General features: G+C 34.9%; 1 protein-coding gene across 1 annotated transcript; it reads left to right on the forward strand.

Moving 5' to 3' along the window:
- Window positions 1–885: 885 nt before the first annotated feature.
- Window positions 886–21,964, forward strand: LOC149788060 (uncharacterized). Its single transcript, XM_089974346.1, has 8 exons — window positions 886–982; window positions 4,695–5,178; window positions 7,646–7,776; window positions 10,602–10,748; window positions 11,241–11,434; window positions 15,708–15,796; window positions 16,364–16,513; window positions 20,674–21,964. Exons 2-8 carry the CDS (start codon window positions 4,699–4,701, stop codon window positions 20,812–20,814), a joined length of 1,332 nt encoding a protein of 443 aa, XP_089830472.1. The 5' UTR covers window positions 886–982; window positions 4,695–4,698; the 3' UTR covers window positions 20,815–21,964.
- Window positions 21,965–24,091: the final 2,127 nt, after the last annotated feature.

Here is a 24,091-nt window from a genome sequence, read left to right on the forward strand (position 1 = left end):
AGTCAGAAAATTACATTTGCACTATGAAATTTTCAAGATAAAAATGTATTAAAAAAACACAATCGGGATGAGCAGTTCAAAGAAAGGTTTGAACAATAAATAATTATTTAAAAAAAACAAAACAATCACCCTGTAAAAACAATAACAGTGGATTGCCGCCGCGAGTTTTGAACTCGCGACCTCTTGTTTGGAAGTTAGGACATGCAAACAACTGTGGGACTTTAATTAATATATATATTTCTTGCTTACACTTCAATATAATTTCTTGCTAAATATTGATTTTCACTGCTTTTTTTAAGGTTGAAAATTGGAGTACTTGGAACTGTCTTTTCATCTACCCCTAGACCAACAAGTTGTTCTCCACCTTTTTTTTGTTTTTGTTTGACTGGCGGCGCCAGTCCCAAAAAAAAAAAAAGAGGTGGAGAACAGCTTGTTGGTCTACATCTACCCCAGTCACGCCATTTCAATGATTTAATTCACTTAAACTTATCACATCATAGCCAAGCTGGAGCCAAGACGAAATACTAAATGCTATGTAAAATGAGTTAACACACACCTTAATTTAATTCGTGAAGTATAAATAATGATTGAACTATCTGTGTAACCGTACTGGGTCCTTTTCGCAGAGGCTGTCGTTTTCGCGAATAGGATCCGTTTAGCGAAAAGGACCGATATTTATCACTTTGCGTGAAGAAAAATACATTAAATTCTATATGAAATGGGTTACTTCGTATAATAAGTTTATTTGTGAAATATAAAATATTGATTGAAACTTTTAGTAAATTCATCTCCTGTCCTTTTCTCTGACGGTATGTCCTTTTCAAAAAAAATGAGTCCTTGACGCACTTTATACCTACCGTATTTTGTACACAATTGTAGAGTTATTTCCCTTACTTAAACATGCAGCCCATGTGTTGATTATCGAGTCTGCTGTTTTTACGGCTGATTGGGAAGGTACTGCAGATCTTTCTTCATGTGTAAGGTAGCCTTGGTTGAAGGTTATAGCTTGCGAAGAACTTTGTTTAACATTACCTAATACAGTTAAATTCTGCTGTGCGAAATTCAAGTCTTACAATATCATACATATCACGTTATTTATGTTTTGTAGCACCAAAACGTAAATATCATTGATACGTCTTACGTTGTAGGACTAGCGACGTACATGCTCAAGTTTAGCCCTACATTGTAAGACCTTGATATTTTATGTTGTTTGGGTCGACTCAGACAACGTAAAATATCAGGGTAGACGTCTTTCATTGTCGGACTATAGTCCTACAATGTTAAGACCTCGACCTAGTCTTACAACATAAGACACATCACCCGATATTTTTGTTCTGGGGGGTGATGGGTCTTACTGCCTATAGTCTGACTATACATCCCCGTTTGTTTGTAAGCCCCTGCCGATTTTAATAACGAAAAGGTTTAATGTAATAAAAGTTGCACAGTACTTAGTCAACTTAATCATTGATTTATAATTTTTAACCTGACTGTGACCAGAATGGCACAAATACTGGCGTCCCCAGCACCTTTCATGCTTAACGGACTTTCCTTAATAGCATCTTGCCATACTGCGTAACACTATGGACTAGTTTATTTCCATCAGAACATAATGACATAGTTCATCCTGTTCGGTAACTGCTGGATAATTCTGTAAATTACATTAACGTTAAGATTTTGTAAATATATCCCTTTGCACACACGAACATAGAAATTGAATGGCTTGTTAAATCCACGTGAAAGGCAAATTTGTTGTTGTCATTCCTTTCCTTTGCTTGATTCGACATTGTAAATTCTGTACATCTGTAGTTGTGCACACACCCCTTTGCTGAAAATGGACTTGCCCAGAAACTGTAAATGGATCTTGAGCATGTCCGTCTATTATATTGTAAACTTCTGTTAAGCATGAAACGCGCAGATGATGACGGTCTTGGGGCCACTTTACTCACAGTCACGGTAGAAATTGTAAATCAGTATATAAATTGACTAAGTTCCTTGCACTTTTTATCACAGAAAAGGTTTCCATTACTGAAATCAGTAGGGGGGTACAAACAAATGGGTTCATATGATCAGACTTTAACGGCACTGTGTAGTGTGTTTTGATGTCAACTTACAGTGTAATGAAAGTAAAATTTTCAGGAATGTCAAACAACTGGCAACCAATAATGACGCTGTTCTTAAAATTAAAATTATAATGTTTTTGCCAGACTTTATTTACCCTGGTGTCTTTTCTCTAATAAATAAAAATTCTCTCAAAAGAAATGGACCTGTTTTCAAGTTTCTTTGGTCTACATTTCTGTTGGCTGAAAAGTGGTGAAAGCTGGGAATGCCAAAATCGGGTTAAGTTGAAATATTATTCTTTAACGAAATGAATAAAATATATATTATGCCTATTGGAACTGTAAGCAAGATTTCATTTCATTCAAGAAACATATCTTTCACATGAACCTACTTAAACATACTTCGGCATATCTCAACTACCGTTGCATTGCAACAAATTCAAATGTATGTCAACAGAACATGAAAATGCATCCATTTGCTAGTGTCATATTTTCATTCTGCCAGGATAAAGACAGCACAGTAAGTATATTAATTACACATAAATTAGTGGAAGAGTGTCAATAAAGGTGACCAAGTGTGTGAGATATTCCTGAAACCGACATCAAAGTAGGCTATACAAGGCTGTTATTTGGGTAGTAAGACATAGCACTAAAACAAGAACATGTGCTATGTCTTACATTTTATGACTAGACCTTGACCCTGATATTTATGTCTTGGGCGTCGAGGTCTCAACTATCCACATATTGGCACTGTGTAGCCTGCTCCGATGTTGGTTAACATCAGAACAATAAGTCAAATTTTCAGGAATATCTCACACTTGGCAGCCCATATTGGCGCTTTTCTACAAGTTGTAATGTTTTAGTCAGACTTTACTTACTCAGATGTCTTTTTTCTAATAAATTCAAATTACCACACAAGCAAATAGACATGTTCTCAAGTTCTGTTTGTGACCACTCTGGTGGCCTAGTGGTTTAGAGTGTCCGCCTTGGATGCGGAAGGTTGTGGGTTCGATCCCCGGCTGAGTCATACCAAAGACTTACAAAAATGGTACTAACAGCTGCCTCGCTTGGTGCTCAGCATTAAGAGGTTAGTGTTAGGACTGGTTGGTCTGGTTTCAGGATAATGTGACTTGGTGGGACATCATGCTATATGTCTGCGGCATGATACCCCAGTGCTAGACATCACTATAAACTGCCACACTGCAGATATCGTAGCGATATGACTGAAAAGTTGTTAAAGCTATGTTAAAAATCCAAATCACACACACACACACACAGATCTGTTTGTTTACATTTCAGTTAGCTGAAATGCAACGGAAGCCAGGAATACCAAAATCGGTTAAAAAGTATGATAAGAATCTTGAACAAAACAAAGCTATCTAAATATTTTCTTCTTTACATTTGTATTTGTTTCATTAAAGATTCTTCAACTTATCCCGATTTTGGCATTTCCGGCTTCCATTGCATTCCAGCCAACTGAAATGTACCCCCCTGCCTGTTTAAAAAGACATCGACCCATATATTTATGTTTTGGGGGTTGATATCTTACTGCCAGTTTAATGGTGCTTGTGTAGCGTGTTTTGATGTCGACTAACAGCATAATGAAAAGTCTAAATTTTTCAGGAATATCACACTTGGAAGCCCATATGGTGCTTTTCTGAAATTAATGTCATTATGTTTTAGTCAGACTTACTTACTCTCGTGTCTTTTTTTAAACAAATTCAGATTTTCACACAATGCCAAAATCAGATTCAGTTGAAGTATGTTTCTTTATCGAGACAAATACAAAATATTAATGTTGAAGAAAATGTTTAGATAGCTTCCGTTATTTCAAGATTCTTATCATTCTTTTAACTGAATTCTTTATTCTCGGCTTCCATCGCATTCCAGCCAACTGAAATGTAGGCCAAAGAAACTTTGAAACATGCCCATGTGAGAATTTGTTAATCAGCATCAGAACACACTACACTTTGCCATTTTTCAGCATTAAGACATCTATCCCAAAACATAAATATCAGGGTTGATGTCTTACATTGTAGGACTAGGACTAGTCCTGATTGTAAGAATTATCTCATGTTATTTGTTTTGATACTTCGTCTTACTACCTGAATAATGACCTTGTGTAGCATTGACTTAAGTCGACTGACAGGAGAACAAGAGGTAAAATTGTCAGGAATATCTTGCACACTTAGCAGCCCATATTGACACTCTTTCACAAATTTAAATCTAATTGATTATACTTACTTTGTAGCCTTTAACTTGATAGAATGAAAAGCTGACAGTAGCAAATGGATTCATTTTCATGTTACATTCATCTGGTTGGAATGCAATGGAAGCTGGGAATGCCGAAATTAGATTCAGTCACAATTTAAAAAACAATTGTATGTAGCTTTTAAGCAAAGAGATGAAGTATCAACACCTAACCAAATATATTTTATTTATACTTTTTATGGTGCACTGTCTATTATATTCTGTTCAAAGGAAAATTTGTATATCGATAAAAAGTGTCATATGTTCTTAAGTGCTTAAAAGCACAACTCAAATAGACAATCTGTAAGACAGACAAATGGTTGGATAATTTTTGTTTTTTATTTAGATTTATGCTTAACACATGTATTATGTGCTTCATTATTTCAGCAAAATGGCAGGGCATCAAGGCAAAAAGAGATCGTCTCAATTGCTTCATTCAGACGATAAACCTTTCAAAAGGCAGAGGTTTCATCAGGAAGATGGACAGATTAAAGTAACAGACCAGATTTCCAGACAGAAAACAGAAAAGTTAAATATAAAAAATAAATTAATTGCAAAAATTGAAAAGAAAAAGAAAGCAAAATTGAAGATGTTGAAGTCACTGGGTGATGAACACACAGATTGTGCCAGTGGTATTCAAAATAAAAACTATATTTCAAAAATTAGGGAACATAAAAGTAAGGATGCGGTAGTAAATACTTCTAAAGCTAAGTGCAATAAAGTTAATAAAAACGTGAGCAAGGGAAAGAAAGACAAGAAGAAGAAGACACAGATAAGCAGTTCACCTTTAAAAGAACAGACAGAGGTGGTGAAGATTGAGTTACCTAAAAGTACAGAAGAATTTTCATGTAATTGGAAGAAACTTCAGTTGGTAAGTTCTTTGTTACATAAAAAGTTGTTTTGTTTGTGTAATCAAATGGCACATTTTGATCATATTATAAACACATGCAGTTCAAAGACATTAGTTTTAATTAAGCTCCATAAGAGAAGTGTTGTCTGACACAGTACAACTTGGAAAAGAGCAAGGCTTTATGTTGGAACTGATATATTGAGTAATCTAAAACATTCTGTCAAATCATTGATAATTTTTGTTAAAAGCATATAACACTGAAAAAGGATCGAATTGTAGAAAGTTAATTTTATCCATGAAAAGTCATATAAAAAAATGCCATGAATAGTTTTATTGTAATTCATGTACTTTTGTTTGATGGCACAAGTGCACTGGAGGATCTCTCTACTGGTTTTGTTTCCAAAGGTTTTTCTTTATTATTGTTGTTCAGCTCAGCTTCACAAATCAGGGCCTTCCATTAGGCTAAAGTTGGAGGGTGAGTTGCCAAAGTAGGCATAGGATTTGTGGGATCACAATGGGGATACAGTTTTTTAAAAAAAAAGTTGCAGGTTTAAAGTAAAAGTAGCCAGGTAAATTACTTCGGCTGATTGCCCTGCTAATGATATCCATGTCTGTAGCTCAGTGAATTTTCCTGTGAGCATATTAGCATGTAAATAAAATTACCAAACTCGTTTCTGAAGGAATGATTTCAGCACAGTTTGTATCAGTATGCAGAGCAACATCACTTATTTAGTACATGTTGACTGGGCTTGGGAGTTTTCACATGCCTATGGTAAAGAAGCATTATGGGAGTTTTCACATGCCTATGGTAAAGAAGCATTATGGGAGTTTTCACATGCCTATGGTAAAGAAGCATTAAGTTTTCATTAAGATATTTTTTTATTTATGATATGATTTGTCTCATGAGTACACGATGTTTGGTTGCCTGTGGCACATGGTAGTTGCCATATCAGGTAATTTCTGTATTAAAAATTGACTCTTCCATAACTCCAGGACCACCAGGGCTGATTCCATGTATACCGACCTCTCTTTCAGCATGTATTAAATGAGAGGTGTTGCTTGATATGTTGATGAAATGGTGTTGAAATCATTTGTGTGCAAAACAGATTCAGTAAAGTGAGTGTAGAGTCATTCAGTAATTTTAGCTACATATTGAGACACTGGAGTGAAAATTAATGATATATCCAGTAAAGTTAGCAGCATTTTGAGATACTTCAGTGAAAATTCACTTAGCTATGGAAGTGGATATTATTTGTGATGCTGAGCTGAATGAACTATAGAAAATGATCTGAAACTGAACCAGAATGTATATTGTACACATACAGCATGTCTGTAGTACACATACTGCATTTAGAATAATGGGTGTGACTTAGAAAAATCATTTTGTGGCAATCCCCGTTCTGTTAGAGCAGCATTACTGACCATACTGCCTATACACAATAAGAAAAGTTTAATAGAAAACAATTTCTGACCAAAATATGTTTTAATTTATCAACTACGTGTATGTCAAGAATTTGTTATAAGTATGTGAAGTTTGATAATATTTATGGTATAAAGATTATGGTACCCTATTCTAATAAATTCTTTTTATGCCGAAAAATTCATGTTTCAGACTGCTCATTTCACTTGGATAGGATTATTATAATTAACATATGACAAGAAAATTATAAAAGGAAAACAATATATGTTACTGGTAATATGGAAAGATCTGCAGAAAGCTATATGTTCATGGTCACCAGTATAATGAAGGGTTAATCTTAATGGTACTTAAAAGATCGTCATTCCATATTCAGTGATAATATTTACAGTTTTCCAGACAATTTTAACCTGTTAGTAACTTTAATCAAAGGAAAGATAATTGACAAACATAATAGTCACTATTCAGCTTGAAATATTCAGCTAATTCCACATTTTTTAAGGAATGCTGACAATTTTTGGAGACTATTAAAAGGAGGATAAAAATTCTTGCAGTCTGGTAATAAGTATGGATGGGACCATTGTTTATAGTAAACACAACTTAGCATGACAAGTCTCTGAACAAGAATGACCCATCAATTATTGGGTTGACACTGTATGTTCAGTGAAGATATACATAATATAGTTGCTGAGCAAAATTTAAATACTTGAAAAAATGATGGTGGCAAAGACAAGAAGAAAAAAGAATTAAGCCTTTTATCCACCATAGATCGCAGAAGATGAATGAATTCTTTGAATAGGAAGTTATGCCTGGATAGGCTTTAAAAGGGGGAGGTTGGACAGTTGGGCTAATTAAATTTAATACAATATGCTTTATGGAGGAGAAATTGGGAGTAAGATCTATTGGAAGAATTTAAAAATTTACAAATTTAAACAGCTCATTTCTTTCACAATATTCTGCTAAAATTAGCTGATATAATGACTTGATTAGTTACTTTGGAAGTACATTTAGTAAGACTTGTGCACAACTTGACTGTATTCTAGTATCTTTAAATGTTATTTGCTTTTAAAGATTCTTCAAAAGGAGAAAATGTCTAAAGAAAATGTTGGGAAGAAACCTTACCTGGGAAAAGAGAAATTTCACAAAGAACAGAAAAAATATAAAAAGGATACTGGCACAGGTGTATCCAAACAGGATTCAAGGTGAGCCAAATTGATGCTTTAGAAATGTGACAAAAAGTCAAATTGATGTTTTAGAACCATGACAGTAAACGTTGTTTACAGAAAATCAACCCAGAATCAAATGAATGTATTACGTATTTCAGCTCATAAAATTAGGACTGTCACAGCAAGTATTGCATTTGAGTGAAACTGTTCCCTGCCTGATACTATACAGGCTGTGGAATGAAGGTTGGAGTAAACTTTCTATGGTTTCTTCCTCTGACATATCTCATCCCCAGGGGCTTGATTGGACCTGTTACTGCAGTGCAACAGGTTACCTTCAAGGTTGTTTGGCAGCTTATGGACATGGCATGACAACTTCCACTGGATGTGCACCCCTTACCTATTCTATGAAGGTATTATTATTAGGTAACATATTTGAAGAAGAATCAAAATTTTCTACAAAAAATGGTATGTTTCTTCAATTATCCTTACTCATGTTCATAATATGAATACATCCTCCCAGTATTTCATCAGTTTCATTCTACTAGGAGAACATGCATTCAGCTCCAAGCAGCAGCTGATGTACACATGGAATTTGGCACCGGACCCTGGATCAAGGGGAGATAACTGTTATATTTGGCCAGACAAAATTTAGCTCCCATAGCTTAAATAAAATGTAGCTGGGAGGGCTGGATATGCAAGATAATGATCCTGCTCCAAAGGTATTTGGGAATGGGTAAGTTTTATCAAAGAAACATATCGTACTAGAATAAATTGGTTTCATGAAGATACTGTACAAAAATTTCATGGGGATAAGAATATGGTCATTACAGTAGTGGCATTCCTTGCTCCATGGATATTCACTTTCTTGCCTCTTGGGCACATATTATTTAAAATCTAGTTATTAATTTTTCATACAATGGACATGCAGCTTTTGGGGAAATGTTGCCCAGAACTTTAATTTTTAAAATCCTATAAAGAGCTTTGCCATTACATACACTGAGGATATGGGAATCCCAGTACTAAAAAAAATCTGATACCCTAATGCCCAGGGCCTCTCTATTTTCAGATTTGGCCCATCCTGTTTTATAAGTGAGTAGCCTTTTGGCTTGTCAAAAATTTAATTTACACGAGAAAGTTTCTATCGCGCTTATGAAATGTGGAAATTTATTTTCAAGATGTTAACCTGCCATACCACAGCATGTCTTGCTAAAAACATGATTTCTACTCCCAAAACTCCTGACACGGTTTGTTAAAAAAAAGCAACCATTTTCAGTAATTTTTTGAAAATAGAACAAAAATTTAAACACTTAAGTATATGCCTGTTACTTCTAGCGTGTATAAATGGTAAGCAGTCATGATTGAAGCTGATGTAAAATTATTCTTTGGGTAGTTTAAATCAAGGCAATTAAAAGGCAAAGAGGTCAAGCATAAACCACCATTGCATGGTGTGTGGCCCCGAGTGGTCTAAAGTGCTCTCCATTACAGATCACTGCCATCTCACCTCTGTCTGCGTGGGTTCGAGTCTAGGATTCGGCCAATGTGGGTGAGTGAGAAAGCTTGCCAGTAGCTTCTCGTGGGTCGGTGGTTCTTCCCGGGTTCTTCCTCCACCATTAACACTGGCCGCCATGCATAGCCTATCGTGTGCTGAAAAATGGCATTAAACCTCACAACAACACAACACAACCATTGCGTGGTTTACTTAATTGGCTCACATTAGCTAGTGTGTTGTGTTTGAAGACTGCAGTGGATGAAACCTTTGTGCTAATTTGCATAGGTAAAATGTTCATGAAGTGGAACAACCCAAAAATATGGGTAAATCAAACAGATGCTAGATGCATGTATGCAAATAAAAGTTATTACATATCCTTGCCTTTAATGTGAATGCTTAAGCCATTTGTATTAAACATTATTGAAAAGTTTGTGAACAGTGGTAACATTTCTTTGAAGTTGGATTTTACCTCATATATAGCAAAACTAAATTTCTGAACTCTTGATTCACAGATTTTGCATGCCAGCAAAAGCAACGGAGGGCATTTAATTCTTGGCACATATGGCAAATGACATATCGACATACATCATTTCTGTGTGTACTATGTCGGTCAAAATAGGAGAATAAGACTATGTAGCATATTCAACACGTTGAATTGAACATTCTGATTAGTTAATTTACCTATGCTCGTCAGTATGATTTTAGCCATGAAATAGATTGATTGATAGACAGTAATAAACACACGCTTGTTTTTTCTGCACTGTTGATTTGTGTTGATAAAGTGTTATCACCCTTATTGAAAAGAGGTTTAATTGTAGTCTGGACTTGTGGAATTTGAGTCAGGGCTTATGATTATTTTATAGTCACCAGCCCAGGGCATGTGTCAAACTAGTTTTTTCTTTGAGCACTGAATCTCCTTGCTTCATTACATTTTGAATATTTATAACACAAATAGAACATAAATTGCCATATATTCTTACTTACAAGTCCAACTGCAAACTTCACAGACTTGGATCTATCATCAGATAATGCAACGGCAGATCTGGGTCTATGCAGTTTGTTAGGAGTAACCAGTAGGACAAAACAACTACTGCAATTTAATATATATGATATCTCTCTCTCTCTCTCTCACTTGGGTGCAGTTCAGGAGGGAAGGAGATGGGCCATAGATTCCGGTATTTAGAATTTCGCAGAGCATATTTCATAAAGACAGATTTGATTGATGAAAAGTCTTACACAATTTACCATAAAAGTCGCTCATAAGTTTTATTTAATTGAACCATTTTAAACATTCAGACACAAGAACAAATATCAGTATCTTTTACATAAACATATTTAAATACTGATTTGAATATATTATTCTTTACTACAGAGAGCCTGAGATTTGGTTTGATGATGTGGATGATATACTAATAGACTCTATGAGAAGTCAGCAGAAAGAAAACTGTGAGGTGAAAGCTACAGATTCAGATAAAAAAGATGACAAAAACCCACTTGTAAAGCGGGGATCTTATGAAGGGTCTGCATTATATGTTGCAACTTACGGAATTTTTTATAACACCATTCAGTTCTTGTCTTGACAAGTTTCAGACAGAGATAGCTAAGGAATTCTTAATGCAAGAAGTTTCGAATGTAATTTTCTTTTTTTATTATATTAATCTATTGCTGGTTTCAGCACTTGTATGCATGTTGTTTAAAAATCTCAGCTATCAGATGGAATTTGTTTATGAGCTATTCTCATTTTAACTATTTTAGAATCATTTTGTCTATTTATTAATGGATTCTTAATACTATTAAAGTTGCTGAGAGAACGAATCCATACAATTGTATTCTATAAGGGAGGTAACTCCTGTTTTATCAACTTCAGTTGAGCTTGTAGCATCGTACAGCAACAACAAAATATGTAGTCTTTGGTGATCCCTGTACACAGTTACAATTGTAGCACATCCTAATTTATAAAAGATAAGTCAATTTGCAATTTGTTTCTATTTTACATGTTTTTTTTCTTCAGTCTGAGTAAGATTGTTGCCATGGATTGCGAGATGGTTGGTGTGGGGATAGATGGCAAAGAGAACATGCTGGCTCGTGTATCCATCGTCAACCAGTATGGCCACAAGATTTATGATGAGTTTGTTAAACCAATAGAAGATGTGATAGATTACAGAACTCCCCTCAGTGGAGTCAGAGAAGAAGATCTGCTGAAGGGTAAGAAAAGGATCCAAATGTTATTTTCTCTTAATGTAGAAAGAAGTCAAGGTTTTAAATGTTCTGCAGGTATAAGCTGGAGTTGTTTTACTTTTCCTTAGTCATTTTTTTTAACTGTTACTGATAATATAGCTAGTCCTTCAAAACTGGAGTACAAAAACTAAATAAATTACTGTATTTGTTGTTGGTGGTCTTGTTGTCAATGACAAATATCTTTTATATTTTTCTCTTTTCTCATTGCATATTAGATTATTGATTTTACCACAACCTGTCAGATCTAAACTCATGTGCTTATATTTACTAGTGGCAGTTTGGCAGGAGCAAATAGATTTTTCAAATGATTGTCTGTTCTGACAAGTGCAGGTTTACATCCAATTCCAAAGTGAAATGGACAGGATGAATAGAACTTCCAAGTCACATGTCCTGAACAGCAATTGGCCAATGGCTAAATTTTTGAAGCGTGTACCATTTGTCTTTTTTGTAGCTTATCTGGTAGTTATGCCATTTGAGTTTATGGCATATTCATCCAGTGGGCAATGGGCATCATCTATTTTGTGTTGTCTGTTCAGAGTTGGTATTTACTATTAAAAAAATGGTGCTAATATAAAGATTTACTTTACAGGGAACATTCTGGCTTCAAAGTCTTTTGGAGTTGTTCAGTTGATGCTGGTCCATCATCCAATATGGATATTACTAAAACTAGAAATGGGGGCCCCGAGTGGTCTAAAGCGCTGTCCGTTACAGATCACTGCCATCTCACCTCTGTCTGCATGGGTTCGAGTCTCGGATTCAGCCAATGTGGGTATGTGAGAAAGCTTGCCAGTAGCTTCTCGTGGGTCGGTGGTTCTTTCCGGGGTTTTCCCGGGTTCTTCCTCCACCATTAATACTGGCTGCCATGTATAGCCTATCATGTGCTGAAAAATGGCGTTAAACCCTACAACAACAACAACAAAACTAGAAATGCAGTCAAACCTGTCAGATTGGTCACCTTTGAATAGCAATCACCTATTCTCAATGGTCATTCTAATTTCCCTCCAGTAAATTTCTTATGTAAAACTCATGTATATAATGGACAATTGCTTTCAAACTGATTTGAGCAGTAAAAAGTGTATTGGTAGGGACTGCTTAGTGTATGCAAACAAAACTTTTCTTTCAGGTCATTGTTTTGATAAAGGTATATCATCTGAATGAATGGGTAAACATTTCTTATCTCGTATCACTTGCGCGCACTGTACACCAGTCACAATGTCAATGTAACTCAAAGGTGTTGATGTACGAGATTTGAACAGTGATGTAGTTTTTATCGCTAGAGGAAAGGGTAAAAGCTATTCATTGCTGGATTGTGGGAAAAGCAGTCATGTTTTAGCTGAAATGGGAGTTGCCTTTTTTTGCAAGTGTTGTGTTAAATATCTTCATTTATTTCCTGTGAAATAAAGCTATGTCTGACTATAAAGTTATTCTTTGTAGAAAGATACAAGTTTCAACCCTCCATATAAAAAAAACCCAGCTAAGTGTCAATATATGTGCTGCTAATAATAGCACATCAGGCTTCTTTTCATCTTGGCAAGTTGAGTAATTAGTTAATCCAGATACTTTTCATAATGCGGATTGCAGTTTTGAAGTCAAATTATACAAGTTGGTTGAACAAAGAATTGTTTCTCTGTTTCAGTCACATGTAAGTGTCAATTAATAGTGACATTGATATTTTGTTGTGGTGCTCAGTTCAGTGATGATTTAGTTTAGTGCTTGGATTCAAGGGAGTAGGATACATTAATCTTGTGTAAAATATAGGTTTTGGAGAGAACAACCTATTTTATGATTTGCTGAATCATGCAATAACTAAATCTGTTGATATAATAATAGAGGGTTTGCATACATCCTTGATTTTTCGTTTCTCATGTTTATTATGTTTTCCCTTGTCCTTATCTTTGCTTCTCGTTAAATCCTGAGTATTCTAGTTTAAATTCAAAATCTTGCATTAATGATATGTCTTCAGACTTTAGTTTCCATGTTCTTCAGCCCCCCTTTCCCATATCCAAAGTGCAAGTATTGTTAAACCATAAAGTGTTCAGTAAACTTGATAGTGTGCTGGGGTCCAAAAGTGAATATTCAAACAGTTTATTGATGTCATCATCAATTATGGCCTCAGCAGTTTTGGGTTTGTTTCCTTTTCCTTTCTTCAAAAGACCTTTCTGTTTACTTTTGTTGACAGGTTTTATTTGACCTTCTAAATTACTTCTCAAAAGCCATGCAACAGAATTTGAACATATTTTGCAGAATGCATGTGGGCAAAATGTTAAAATTTGTTCTGATTGGTGTAGATATGCCATTTAACATGGCCACTTTTACAATAAATAGAAAACCATTAACTTCTTCTCATAAACCACTGAACAGAATTTGAGCAGATTTGGCAGAAAGTGTCTTGGCTTGAAGATCTTTCAACAAATGATGCTACTCCACCATCAATAATCGACACCATTAATAGAATTTATTCTCAAGAACTACTCAGCAGAAGTTTACGAGGCATCCTGGCATAAAAAGGCTTTCAGATTGATCTACCATCAAATCTGACCACTATTATAAAGAAAACTTGGAATTACCTTGTTTCAGATTTTGACCAGATCTAGCTCAAAGCATTCTTGCATGAAGGGGCTTTTGTTTGTATGCAAATGAATCTGTTCCAGTATTAAATGTGGCCCCCATTACCTAATAGAAAATATTTCCGCAACAGCTTTTCTAAAATGCAGATTGGACCAGATTTGACAGAAACACCCTAATCCAAAGGGCTTTAAAAATTGTACAAGTGATACTGATCTACCATCATACACATTTGGCATTACACAATACATAACCTTTAAAGTTTTCTTTTCAAAACCTGCTGAACAGAATTCAATGTAATTTGATGAAGAGCATACTGACAGTGACATGAATAGAATTAGTTTGATACGACTGGTCAAACTGCTGTCGTATATGGCAGTGTTACTAAAAGTAGAGAAACTAGTTATTTCCAAAAAGAAATTAAAAAACTGCTGAATGGTAATGTATTAATTGGACAAATAGTATACTGGCATAATAACTTTCAACTTACTTGCAAATAAATTCAATCCACATTAGATATGGCCACTGTTACTAAAAATATAAAAACATGACATCACTTTTTGTAATAAAAAACACTCAATAAAATTTGACAGTTTTACAGCATGCTGGTATAAAGGGTTATCATATTTGTTAAAGTGATATAGATCCATGATAAAATGTTGCCACCATTATTAGCAGTAATACATTTAAACAAAATTGTGGGAATAAAACATAACATAGGAAGCATCCCTGTCTTAAAGGCATTTGAGTATATGACAAATATGGATGATAATAAAAAGTAATGAAACCTTAAAACTGTTGTTTTCTTTGTGTTCAGCCAACACCATCAGAATACAAAGTTTTACAGAAAGTATCATACTGACTTGGCCAGCTTCTTTTGCATATGGCTGTTGAGTAATATCATGCCCACTTGGGGCTCTTGTCCATTCTGGAATATGATTTGTTTGGCTGATTTACAATAGTGTATGAAATGGCTATTTCTAATTTCAGCACAGTATGTGCTTTTAACATATCAAGATTTGTTTTTTTTAAAGTTCTTTGTAATTTCATTCTGTGTTTAATCTGTTGACACCTAAGATTGTTATTTTTTCATAAATATGATTTTTTTCCTCCATTTAATTGTGATAAGACTCAAACTATTAATATTAAAACCTATTTCTAAGTAAAAATTTCAAAGTAAATACTTGCATGCTGAACGCACTTGTAGAATTTATTTGGTAAATCTTTCTTTTCTTGAATACTGTGACAAAATATGAAAATTCTGTGACATTAAGTGTTGGGTATTTTCAATCAAAATTAAATGTCATTACTTCACAAGTTTTATAATGCAAACTTTGTTGTAAAATTGTAGAGGCCACTATCATTAACAGCTGACTGCATGTTTTTATAAAGTCAAATGCCTATCTAACTTTGTCAGATGATGTTTTAGATTATTTTTTTTTTTTACGCCAACTTCACATAGGACATACAAAATTAAATTAATCTAGGAAAACTCTCTTAGAATGGTCTCATCAAACTAGAACAATTCAACAATGAGAGTTTCCTTGCTCAGACAGTTTATCTGATACAATAATAAAGATTTGCTTTCGATTTTGATTACTGATTATTGCTTATTGAATTTAGGGTTAGATGCAAATATCGTGGATTTAACTAGATTTTTGTTTTTATAAATTAGGTAAAGATTTCTTCATTGTTCAGAAGGAAGTAGCAGAGAAACTAAAAGGACGAATTCTTGTTGGGCATGCTATTCATAATGATCTCAAGGTAATAACTCTCATGAAAGTATAATCTGTGCATCATAATATCATGGCAGTGAATAGTTGATTCCAGTATCATTTCTTTCATTGCCAGTGTAAGTACATTTGTAATCTTTGATATCGATCTTCATTGGCTTTTCAGTAAGTTATGATAAACTTTAAAAGACATAATTAATAGCTAGTGTGGGTATGTGAAAAAGCATGTCGTTGGCTACCTGTGAGTAGGTAGTTCTTATCGGGATTTTCCCAGGGTCTTCCTCCACCAGTTGTACTGGCTATCATGTATATCCTATCCCGTGTTGAGAAATGTCATTAAACCCAAATAGCAACATAAATGATATAGCATTTAATAATATTGATGTTGCACATTTATTATATTATGCCAGTGGGTCACATGATGCTTACTGTATGCACTCACTTTTAAGTTGAATCCAACTACAAAGAATTTAGACTCCAATCTGCCATTGCGTATTGCATCTGCAGATCAGGTTTTTTGTTGATTCCTATTAATAAACTGCATAGATCCAGATTTGCCTGTGTATTATGTGATGGTTTAAATTTTACTTTTCTATAGGTTCTTTACTTGGATCATCCAAGAAAGGACATTCGGGACACAAGTCGATACAAGCCATTTCGCCAACTCTTTAATGGCAGAACACCATCGTTGAAGAAACTAACTGCACAGGTTTTGAATGTCAGTGTTCAGGAGGGAGAGCATGATTCAGTAAGTCTCAGAATTTCAAGATTGGTTCACTTGTAAAATATTTTTAAGTTGTTTTGACATACCATTATTTTTTATGTCAGGTAATGGACAGATATATTGTTTCAATGCAAAGTTGTTTAGAACATAAAGCCACTCGCCTCCTTCCAGTCTCCTTTAGAAAATGTATCCATATTTAATGTAGTTTGCTAACTAGTTTACTGCAAGTGTTGATATTTGAAAAACAAAACTTACAGAATTTAGTTGTTTACCTTTGTCTGATAACTTTTAGTATATTTTATATTCACCAATAGAAAGATTTATAATTTTAAAAAGTTGGTAAATAATAGTGAAATTGGAGGCAGAATTTATTGGATAACTTTAATATCATTAATACACTATGGCAAGCAGTGTACATGAAATCACAAAAACTTGCATCACATTAAGAAGTTAAACTGTTTTCAATTTGTTATCGATGCTCCTTGAATGGAAGTGGGGGATGAGGAATTTGAGTCATTAGGAAAAGCATCACAACTTGCTTTTTTACTCCTCATTGACCTTTTTGAAGAAGAGTGAGTGACACAGTAACTGTTCTTCCATCCACCACACTTTTCCTTCCAAGCTATATGTCCTTAGAGATTAACCCTTTACCTCATAGAGCATAGTGATAAAGTGCAGTGCGCTATAAATAGAACACCCGTTACCTAGTCAACAGCATCCGCATAGGCCTGCCTGTGAACTGTTAAGCAACGTAGTGTATGTTATATGTAACAGCAGTTTTAACCATTTTACATTTTTAGTATGCATCTATTATATGTGGACAAATTTAAGAGTAAAGTCCAATTGTTATAGCTGTGTAATTATTTTTCACGGAAGAATTTTTTTATGTGCTTTAAAATCTTGAGAGAACTCGTTCACCGTAATGTAAGTCATCTGAATTTGATAATTTATAAAAACTAATTGTTGCCTATATCAATATCAGAGCCTTTACCTAAGTTATTGAATCTTTCATAGTTGTGATTCTAATCTTGAAAACTTCCTAAGTACATAATGAAATCCGCGACCGCCATTTTGCAGAGTGGAGATTATGACCCAGTTACTTTAAATAGCAGCTATCAACCAGTACATAAACAGCGACCACATGATCTGACATAATTTTCATTCGCAGAAATGAATGTAGTATCTGATAGGGGGGTTTTCCCAGAAGGTGGCGCTACAAAAACCAGCTAAAAATGGCTGATGTTTACAGCAGGTGTCAAAAGGCACTTTCTTGCGAATGGAATAGAGGCGTCAAAAGGCGCTTCCATGCGAATGAAGCAGAGGCATCAAAAGGTGCTTCTATGCGAATGGAGTAGAGGCGTCCAAAGATACTTGCATAAGGTTAAGGGTTATGGGCTAAAACTGAATGTAAATATGCATGGGTGTTTTGTTTACATTTGGGACCCAGGTTTAAGGACATGCTGACAGGTCAATAAGTTTATGTTTCCATCACACTTTCTCTTCCATTCTATTGCTTAAAAACCATTTATTTAAGAGGGGTGAATCTTGGTATACTTGCACATCATCAAAGGTGTGTCACAAATCATATTGGGGATCTTATCTTTAAGACCACAGCTCTATACTTGATTTCTTTCCATCACTTTTCTTTCTGCTCTCTAACTTGAAGACTGAGATTAAGAGATGAGAATTGGTATACTTACTCATCACCACTAGATGTTACATAACTATATTGAGGTGTTTAGCTTCCAGGTCAAAGTCATGGCTTATTATTGCATCTTCTCCATCATATTTACCCATCCACTCCATAACCTTAAAGTTGTTTCAGATTAAGGGATGACACTTAATACACTTGTAATCATTACTAGAAAGTGTGTTGTGTACCACATTTGGGGTTCATATTTTCAAGGTTAATGTCATGGCTTAATGTTTTGTATGTTTGTTGCACTTTGTGATGGCTTTAAAAATTAAAGCCATTTGAGATTAAGGAATGAAACTTTGTATACTTGTACATCATCACCAAAAGGTTTGTCACATTCAACATTAGGTATTCTATTTCCTCAGTCAGGGTCAAGGTTTAGTATTGGTCCTTTTCCATATGTTTCCTTTGAAGCTATACATTTAAAGGCATAAAATTTGGTACTTCAGAGCTGTTTGAGGAATGAAACTTGACTTATTATATGCTCATTTTTTTTCCCGTTAACTTTGTCAGAATCGTTCAATACTACCAGATACTGAACTCGCGCAACAATACACATATAGCATTCACGTGCATAAAGGAACTACTTTCTATTGTAAACAAACAATGGACACAGACACCAGAGGCTCTTTATGTAGTTAAAATTTGTTTCTGAATGAACTAAAACATGTTCTGCAAAAAAACCCAGCTGTTTTGGCACATTCTGCGTTGATACAATATTATGGATTTAGGCTAGCTACATTATATAACAGACGGAAGATAAGGTCCTTACAAAATAACATACATGTGACAAGTCATAAACTCTCTTCTTTAGCTGGTGATAATAATGGCAAAATAAAATATACTTACAGTTTTACATCCTGAATTTCCTCAAAATGTATTTTCCTAATTCTGCAAATCCGAATTACATGAGCCATGTCATAGATTTCAATCTGGATTACACATTTCGAAATTGTGCTGTAATTTTGATGATAAGTGCAGTTGCATCCTCCTTACTGCACTCAAAATGAAATAAGCATTAAATTCCATTGCGTCTTTTTGATAATTGCAATTGAAAGACTTCATATTTTCCACACATTATGATTTCAAACATTCATTGACAGAAACAGAAACACATTTGCAGATGTAAACACACTTCTCCCACGCCACTTCATTCCGATGTATTTCATGTATAATTTGCACAGATGAATCCAGTCCAAAATCACAAACTTTCGTCAAATCGAAACAAAATACCAAAATATATTCATTCCAGATCAAATGGAAAAGTTGTTGCAGTGCGCATTCATTCACAATATGACTGCAAATTTCAATTTTAACTAGACACGCCATTTTCTGTAGAGCATGTGACTAAGTTCAAATTTATCTGGGCGGAGTTATGTGCGCATTAATAATGATGTCATTGTGTAATGACAAATCTGCGCTTGTGTATTCAGTTTGGAATACGGCATTCATTCATTTACATTGTTTCTTGTAGTGTATTTTGTTTATATAATTAAACCTTAGGTAGAATATAAAAAATGAGCATATAATAAAAAGGTTACTGCATTTGTATGGGAAAATATGAACTCGTTTTGTCGGAAGGATATAATGCACTCCCAAGGTCGTGCATTATTCCATCCCAAAACTCGTTCATATTTTCCCATACAAATGCAGTAACCGATAAATACATCTACATTTTCACAAGAAGGTGTGTCACATATCACATTGAGGGTTCTGTCTTCAAGGTCAAGTCACAATTTAGTATAAAAAATTCAGCACTCTTTGTTTTCCGTTAAATAACTTAAGAACTGTTTGAGATTAAAGAAAGTAACTTGGTTTTCATATATAACATTGGCAGGTGTGTTATGTACCACATTAGGTGTCTTATCTTCAAGGTCAGTGTCAAGGTGTTTTATGTTGAATTTGTCTGTTAAACTTACCATTCCACTCTATAATCTTAGAGCCATTTGAGATAAACTATATATCATCTCTGAAAGGTGTGTCACATACTACTTTGAGGGCCCTGTCTTAAAGCTCATAGGTCCAAAGATTAGGTTTAATTCACATTTGCCCTTCTGCTTTCCAACTTAATAGCTGTGGGTGAAGCTTATTTATTGTCACACGATGTTTTGCATTGCCTGTGTGAGGCATTATTGTCAGGGTCAAATCAATTTTGTAAAGTTTTTTGTTATGTTATTAAACCCGTTTGTTTGATGGCATCTTATACATCACAGTCAAGGTTTTATCTGCAAGGTGAAGGTCACTGATGAATTGTTTACTCATTTTCTGTGCTTTCCCCACTAATTCTGTTTTAAAGAGAGGCTAATTCAACTGGGTAGATTTTATGTCCATCCAGCAACTTTACAGTTCTGTTTTGTATAGTCTGATTTCTCAATTGTGAACTTTCAGTACTTCATCATAGTAGGCAAGGTACAAAAGCTAGCTGAATTTTTGTTTAATTCTTGTGTTGATTCTGATTCATTGATTATCAATACTATTACTGCAACAGGTGCAAGATGCTCAAGCAGCCATGAGACTCTACACCATGTACAGAAAGCAGTGGGAGAAAGACCTGAAGCTCTCAGCCCCCAGACAAAGGAAAAGGAAGGAAAAATTGAAAAAGATAGTTCAGAAACAAAAAATACTTTAGCAGTCTTTTTCTAGCATAAGATTTTGTAATTTAGTGCACAAATATCACTTGAAATATTGAGAAAAGTAGTTGAAAGCAAAATAAATTCATACAAACAGGGCCATCAACACTGCCTTTTGTCAAAATTCATGGATGGCTTGTATTTCAGGTAAAAGAAAGAACACTCAGTTTTATGGTCAAAAGGTCAAGATCACTGACTGAAAGAAGAAATGGGTTTCTGCGCAAATAACTTGAGTCTGCCACCATCTGAAGTTATCAGACTTTGTGGATTACAAGCACTTGGAAAAAAAGAACCCTGCTGATGTTTGGGCATGGTTTCCACTACATACGGTTACAAACTTTGTGGATGGATTGCTTTTGGTGTAATAAAGAACCCTATTAATTTTGAAGCCAAAAGGTCACTGGTCAAGGTCATTGTGACAGAGAAGAAAAATCATTTCCACATAATAACTCAAGTTCTCCACCCATTACAGTTACCAAACTTTGTAAAATGGCTTAAGAAAGAAGTTTATTGATTTTGGGTCAAATGGTCAAAGGTCACTGAAAAATCAGTGCTCTTGCAGTTAGTTCACAAATTATTTCTCTTTCTGACATGGAGCCTGAAAAAGTTTATTACAAAATCTTTTGAATGCAAATTCCTGCAGTTTTTGGTGGATCACTAAACTTTTCACATTATGATCATCATCAGTTGATGCACGTATTGACAAATAACTTAGAATTTGTTTTATTTGTTATGCCTTTTTGCTTGGAGCAAGATGTAGGGTATGAAAGAATCTCGTGAACATAATGTTTATGACCATTATCTGGAGATGTGCATATACACAAATCACAGTGCTTTTGTGACTTTGGTTACAGTTATTGCCATTTTTGTAGCTTGTGGTCTGATGATCTGTTCAGCAGATGAATGTAAGTAATGCAATGCAGAAACGTGTGAGTGCAGTTTTTATGAATCACTATGAAATAATTATCATCATCTGTACATGTGACTATGGACAAATATTTGCATTTGTGCAATTTTTTAAGAGTTATTGCATTACTGCTCGTTCCAGTTGTGATTAATCGTGTGTGTACACACAACCCAGATTACTTTTAAAATGATGAAAGACAATGATCCAGAATAAATACCAAGAATAAATGTAAAGTCACAGAAGCTTGGGTAGTTTTTTTTTTATTACATACCCTTTTATTCTTAAATGCTTGATCTGGCATTCAGTCCACCTTATTTGAAGTATGCACATAGACTTTTAGATGCAGTGACTCTGACTTGTAAAAATCTGTTTGTTTTGAATTTCATTCCTACATTTAAGCTAAAAAAAATTAGAAATATAAAAAAGGGGCTACATAATAAATACAAAACCATATTTGTGTTTTGTGCTGAGTCAGGGGAAAGAACTTGTTTGATATGGCATAGGAATATGTCTGGACCTGATGACCTCGATTGTATCACGATGCCAAATCAAACTAATTCCTTCTGTCAACTCATAACAAAGTATGTATCCAGTTTTGTGTATATACCTTATACTGTTCCGACTTGGAACAGATGGGAACCAACTGAAAAAGCCCATCAACTGGCTACTCTTCACTATAGCAGAAATTATTGTGAAACAATTTCTTATGTTGCACACGTTCAGTGCTCAAAGAATATTTTTTTTAGGCACAGACCCTGGGCTGGTGACTTAAATAAACTCACAAGTCCTGACTGAAATTCCATATGCATTCCACAGATGCCATATTCTATTTTATCACACTACAAAGCTTATTTTTCTTCAGTAAAAAGAATGTTAAGAATAATCATTATTCATGTAAATTTCAGATTTTTTAACACCCCTACAACAGCACTTGAGTAAAAAAAAAAAAATTGTTTCACCATTTAGTTTCAATCCCATGAATGATCACTGTGAATGGTGTGTAATTTTCTCTGGAAACAAAATTGCATCTCCATTTCCGCCAAACAAACTTGGCCAGTAAACACCCAGCATTTGGCATTCCTCTACCATATCTGTAAACTTTAATTACCATGATTAAAGTAAAAGAAGGAATAAAACAAAATATTCCACGCAGTATATGTGACCCCAAAGAACTAAGAGTAAATATTTTTAGTAAACTGTTACATGCTTAAGAGTTAAACCTAAGGAAATAAGGTGGGATATAAAATGTGGGAGAAACAGTTGCACATGTACAGTGACTGCTTAGTTGAAATGTTAAAATGAAGTCCTAAGCATAGTAAGTTACATCAAAATAGGGCATGGTTTATTTGGCAATCAATTGCTGATTATTGTATACACACACTGTAGAACATGGTCCTTTTCACAAGATAAATGCATTAATAAGGATTAACTGTTAATTTGTCACACTGGCTTTATTGTTTGTGTACTCAAGTCTAACCTTTAGCTATTATGTAGTTTAGCCACAGCTGACCAGAATATGAAAAAGTGGTCGTCTCCTGGGGGAAAATAAGGTGTGCCACAGGGAGAAATGTTGCATTCCATGGACACTCACACATTGGGGCAAGGGGGTGGGGGCAATAGTCGCCTCCCCCAATTTCACCTTTAAACATGTTTTAGCCTACATCCATAAAAGGGGCCCCAAGTGGCCGAGTGGTCTAAAGCGCTCTCCGTTACCACTGCCATCTCACCTCTGTCTGCACCGGTTCGAGTCTCGGATTCAGCCAATGTGGGTATGTGAGAAAGCTTGCCAGTAGCTTCTCGTGGGTCGGTGGTTCTTTCTGGGGTTTTCCCGGGTTCTTCCTCCACCATTAATGCTGGCCGCCATGTATAGTCTATCATGTGCTGATAAATGGCGTTAAACCCAACAACAACATCCTTAAAATTTCATGGCTGACTGGTACATGACCCCCCCCCCCCCCCCCCAGTTTCTTTGGGCGACTCTGGCACGTCCTTTGAGAATTTCATTCTTATTGGACTTGGAAGATCAGTCAATATTTATTGACACCAGCGTTTGAAAATGCTGCAAAAAAGAATCTCCCCATTTTAGGTCCAAACTTCACTATTTTTTTTTTATTCTCCCTACTTGGCTTTTGAAAATTTGAGTTATGCTGGACTCCAATATCCACATGCCCAAAATTTCCCTTTTTAATATTGTTGAATATAAATTTAATAAAAATTAATTACACCTGAACACTATTATGATAACGGAAAAGATCACGCTTTGCATTTTATATATGCAGTAAAATCGACTTGAAAGAAACACTGCTGCTCACAAACTTGTCAAAAATATAATACATAGTGGCTTAAACATTCTCAGTCAAGGCAATAAT

The sequence above is a fragment of the Sinohyriopsis cumingii genome, chromosome 11 (assembly GCF_028554795.1).
Source record: "Sinohyriopsis cumingii isolate HCF-2022 chromosome 11, ASM2855479v2, whole genome shotgun sequence".
Taxonomy (NCBI): domain Eukaryota; kingdom Metazoa; phylum Mollusca; class Bivalvia; order Unionida; family Unionidae; genus Sinohyriopsis; species Sinohyriopsis cumingii.

What these genes read in the sequence shown, in the direction of transcription:
- LOC149788060 (XM_089974346.1), top strand. Translation starts at nt 4,699, where the DNA reads ATGGCAGGGCATCAAGGCAAAAAGAGATCGTCTCAATTGCTTCATTCA. An exon ending in AAGCGGGGATCTTATGAAGG is followed by an intron (nt 10,749 to 11,240) that starts GTCTGCATTATA and finishes TTTTTTCTTCAG; the next exon opens with TCTGAGTAAGATTGTTGCCA. An exon ending in AGAAGAAGATCTGCTGAAGG is followed by an intron (nt 11,435 to 15,707) that starts GTAAGAAAAGGA and finishes TTTATAAATTAG; the next exon opens with GTAAAGATTTCTTCATTGTT.